This window comes from Momordica charantia (assembly GCF_013281855.1).
Source record: "Momordica charantia cultivar OHB3-1 chromosome 7 unlocalized genomic scaffold, Mcharantia_2.0 BLBB01000007.1, whole genome shotgun sequence".
NCBI lineage: Eukaryota > Viridiplantae > Streptophyta > Magnoliopsida > Cucurbitales > Cucurbitaceae > Momordica > Momordica charantia.
In genome coordinates this window covers 4102025-4106867 of record NW_028275165.1, presented here as the reverse complement: position 1 = coordinate 4106867, position 4843 = coordinate 4102025, and the positions used below count along the sequence as shown (strand labels likewise).

Below are 4843 nucleotides of genomic sequence, written 5' to 3'. Positions count from 1 at the left end.
TCTATTCAAGGTTATCTCAATCTGCCATTTTAAAAAAACGATAGCTCCTTCTATATTTTATACGTTTTCAAATTTAAACAAGTTAGCTTCCCTATGAATTATTTCAACATTTTGAAAAATTTATAAAACGTCAGAAAATTAGTATTGAAATTTTTGAAATGAGTGCGGAGAGTTAGGTGTGTGCAATTTAGCGTTTTTGAAATGGTCATGAAATTGGACCTTTTCTTTTCCAAAATCCCCAATTCAATGTTCACTGAATTCCATTTTTTCTCCTCTCTTTTCGTTGTCTTTTCCTCTCAGTTTCTCCCTTCGCAATCTTACGATTTCTCTCTCTATCTTCCCCCCCTTTATAATTCCCCCATCATCCATTTCTTCCGCCATTTTCTTCCATGCTCCTTAATCCGAAGCTTCAGTTTCCGCCATTAATGGAGCAGAGGACTCTAATCCAGGAGCTGAACCAGGGGAAGGAGCTCGCCGAGCAACTTAGGAATCATCTCCGCCCTCCTTCCTCTTCCGCAGGCATTCTCTTGATCGACAAGATTCTCTCTTCCTACGAGAAGGCGCTTTCGGCGCTCGGAGGAGAGGTAACCGCCGCCGCGCCCAAATCCGCCGTCGTCTCCAAGAAGAGGTAATCGCTAACTCTTAACTAACTGCTCGATTCGATTCTGCGAGTTCTCTGTGGTTTTTTCCGATTTTCTGTTTGGATGAGGTTTTTGATTGGTTTGGTTTGGGGATTTTGCAGAAAGGTAATGGGGAAATCAAAATGGAGTGAGCAGGTGAAGGTACCTTCAGGCGCCGGCCTTGAAGCTCCTCTCGGCGATGGCTTTAGCTGGAGAAAATACGGCCAGAAAGACATTCTTGGATCCAAATTCCCCAGGTATGAACCAGCTTTTAGTGACTCCTAATGTAGTGCAGAAATTTCAACTTAGAACATTCGATCTATACAGAAGATTATTAATTAACCTCCTAGTAGTTGCTATTTGCTAGATATGTTTTGGTTTAACAATCATTAATGTCACTCTAGGTTTGAGGTAAGTTTCAATTTCATGGATTGGTGTGTTTGTTCCATCCGATGAAAACATTAGGGTTATTTACAATTCGGTTTATAAAAGGTAGTAGGCTTGATGAAGAACAGGAACAGGAAAGGATCGATTGATTGAAAAACGAAAGATAGGTCGATATATGTTTCGGTCCTTAATGTTTGACGATTTGAGAAGTTCATTTTTCAATTATACACTTTCTGTTGGTGAGTGTCGAAATTTGATGATCATGACATTGAAAACGGAGAGATTGTTTGGGATGAGACGAGGTCGAAAAATGACATATGTAGAACTTTAGTCGCACTCTCGAACGTTTTTGGACTGAATTTCTCGTGTTTGGGAATTGCAGAGGCTATTTCAGATGCTCCCATCGCTATGCACAAGGATGTTTAGCAACAAAACAAGTTCAAAAATCAGACAAAGATCCAACAATCTATGACATAACCTACAAAGGAATGCACACTTGCAACAGAGTTCTTGATTCAGTAACAACCAAACCACAAGAACAAAAGCCATTAATTCAACACCCAATGCCACCAAAACAAGAACAAATGCCATTGCAACATGACCCTTCATGCTCTGGCTTTGGCGTGGACGCTGTTCGGGTGAAATCCGAGAACCCAGACGACGTCGACGGTGGTGTCTTCCGTTTCCGCGTCCCTTCACCATGGTTTGGATCTGAAGTTCGAGGAGATCATAGCCCTTTCGAGGAAAGTGAGCTTGGGGGAGTGTTGTCTCCGACGACGTTTGAGTCGAGGGATGCGTTTGGATTGTGTTATATCGGCGATCCAGCTTGGGATTCGGAGTTTGGGTTCGTTTCGGTCCCTCATTCGGCGTCAAATGTCCCCATTGGAGATATGGAGGAGTATTGCTCTTTTGATAACTTGGAGTTGTTCTGTTGAAGCAAATTTTCTCACCTCCCAAACAAACAAGAGAGGGAAAGAAAAGAAAAGAAAAGAAAAGATTTGTGTATTTGTATAAGCCAGCATTGAAGAGAGATGAGGGAGAATGTGAAGGCCTCCTACATTGCCGGTCAGTTTTTTTTTTTTTTTTTTTTTGAATTTTATTTTTGCTCTTTGGTTGGTCCTTTGGGAGACCAAATTTTTAGTGTAATTATTGATATTCCTTTAGGATAAAGTAGGAATTTGGTAAGTTTCTTACAACTTGTGTATTTGAATTAGTGAATAATAAGATTTGGTTTATCTACTAATATTTCAAAAGTAAGCAATTTTTTAACATTGGGATTCACCTTGATATATTATTTTAAAAATAAATCAGCATTCATATTTATAAAAATAAATTTTTTTTGGTACAACAAGTTGGAGGTGGAGATTCAAACTCATAATGTCTTTGGTTAGAGACAAATGTCAATTACTATTGAGCTAAACTTAGGTTGATACTCTAAAAGTCATTATTAATTGTTGTGTATCGTGTTGGATAAAAGCTACTTATACTTAAAAATAAAAAAAGACTTATATACTTTTTTTTTTGTTTAACTTTTTTTTAAAATATTTCTAGAATGAAATATTAGGGCTTGTTTAGACTGTTTGTGTGAGTCGTTTCCTCTATTTTAATAATAATAAAAAAAGACATAGTTTATTGGATTTTTTTTTATTGTTCTTTCTTTTTTATGGGTAACCATTATTTTTTGTTTTTTAAATTAAAAAGGAAAATTTTTATATGAACATTAATTTTTTAAATTAAATATTCAAATTGTTTATGTTATAATTATTTACAAAATATATTATGCATTTTATAAGTCAATATTGATAAAATAACACTTCTATTTATGTTTCAAAAAAAAATAAGAAACTAGATCAATAAGTCATAAACTTGATTTTGTTGTTTTAATATTTTATAGAAAATTTGGAAAAATTTTGGAAACATTAATGAGAAATTAAAAACATAATAGTTATCAAATACTTATGTTACTCATGAAAAGTAAGAAATAAGAAATGGGAACATTGGGGTCTGTTTGGTTACATGGCTGTTTCCTGTTTTTTGTCTCCTCGTTTTTTAGAAAAAACATAATTTCTTTTGGTAACATTTTTTGTTTTTGTTTTTTTGTTTTTTTTTATTGAGAAAAAACATAAACATGTTTTGTAACAGTTCCTTGTTTTTTTTTTCTAAAATTCTAAATTTAAAAAGTAAAAGTTTTAAATGAAAATTAAATATTCAAAAATTTTATGTCATATTTACTTTTTGACATTTATTATGCATTTTATCAGTTAAAAATGATAAAATAATGTTTTTATCTATATTTTGAGAAAACTGGAAACTAAAACGAAACTTGATTTTGTTTCCAAAATTTCTACACAATTGAAGAAACGTTTCTTAAGAATGAGAAATATAAATAGTTATCAAACACTTATATTTTTAAAAAAATTGAAAATAATAAATAAAAAAACAAGAAATAAGAATATTACAAATTATGCCTTATCTCTAGGGTTTGTAAAGTATGCAAACAAAATCACATTTGATAGGGAAAAGATTGATCCACTATATATAAGAGAGAAGACAATTATCTCCATCGATGGTATGAGGTCTTTTGGGTGAAACAAAAAAACAAAATCATGAAGATTATGTCCAAAGTAGACAATATCATACATTATAGAGATACTTGGGGTATCATCGTCAGTTACATTATCAAACGGACCTTAGTAACCTCATATCATAAATTCATTTTTTTTTTGGTTTGATGTAAAAGATATACGAGAGTGTTTCAAACCCTGATTTTTTGGTCAACATATATGTTTTAACGCAACTATGGTTGTCAACTTGAATATATTGTTAAGGCATCTATGTTCGACAAAAAGATCGTGAATTTGAATCTCCACCCCACATATTGTACCGAAAAAGGAGAAGCTTGGGAGCATAAATTCAAATCAATTCAAATCTTTATTCCTTTGATTGAATTCTAATACCCTAAAAAAATATATTATCTTTATGGAAAAAAGACAATATCTAACAGTCCTTGGCTAATTTCAAAGACATAAAATAGATTTCTTAGAACAACTTTTGTTCACTTTTAAGAACTGGCAGAATTTTAAAATGTTTCTGAAAATAGATTATAAAATAATGTGTACAAGGAATATACTCTCCTCAGTCCTCATTCTACCATTGTCTTTCTTTTTTCTTTTTTTTTTTTTTTTTAATTTATCTATTGTAATTGTTCTTTTCCATTTATTCGTTAAATTGAATAAATATCACTTTTAAAAAAAAATTGTCTTTTTTTTTGACAGAAAAAGAAATTTTATATTTTTATTTTGCCCTTTATTTTTATATTGTTTTAAATTTATCCTTTCGTTTCCTAGGAACATTTCTTGTTTTTTTTTTACACTACACAATATTATTCATGTTCTTGAGAAAATCTAAGGCTACACACGTCCAAGCTCCAATCAAGTCATTATTCATGTTCGTGAGAAAATCTAAGGCAACACACGTCCAAGCTCCAATCAAGTCGCGTAAAGCCAGGCTAAATAGAAGCAAGCACGTTGAGCCCAAAATTCGAGCGCACCCATTGGAGGGGCCGAGCGCACACTTGACAGTTAGTGGTCAGGGTGCTACCACCCTATGCCCAAATTGCGATACGCTCCAAAGGATCGTCTAGAACGCCGTTGTGCCTACTTTCCTATGGAACAGAGGAGGAAGGAGAATGTCGATGGTGTCCACGATCACTTGGGACCGCCCTCCACACTCTAAGTCTCTCTCTCTCTCGAGATAAAAAAGCTCGACACACGTACTCTCAAGCGGACTCTCACTAAGATTCGTGCATCTTGACTCTACTTGCTCCATACTTGTTT

The 4843-nt window shown here is 33.7% G+C and overlaps 1 protein-coding gene across 1 annotated transcript; it reads left to right on the top strand.

The window, feature by feature from the left end:
- Positions 1 to 248: 248 nt before the first annotated feature.
- Positions 249 to 2276, top strand: LOC111024269 (putative WRKY transcription factor 46). The gene is made up of 3 exons (XM_088126199.1): positions 249 to 628; positions 743 to 877; positions 1390 to 2276. Exons 1-3 carry the CDS (start codon positions 390 to 392, stop codon positions 1940 to 1942), a joined length of 927 nt encoding a protein of 308 aa, XP_087982325.1. The 5' UTR covers positions 249 to 389; the 3' UTR covers positions 1943 to 2276.
- Positions 2277 to 4843: the final 2567 nt, after the last annotated feature.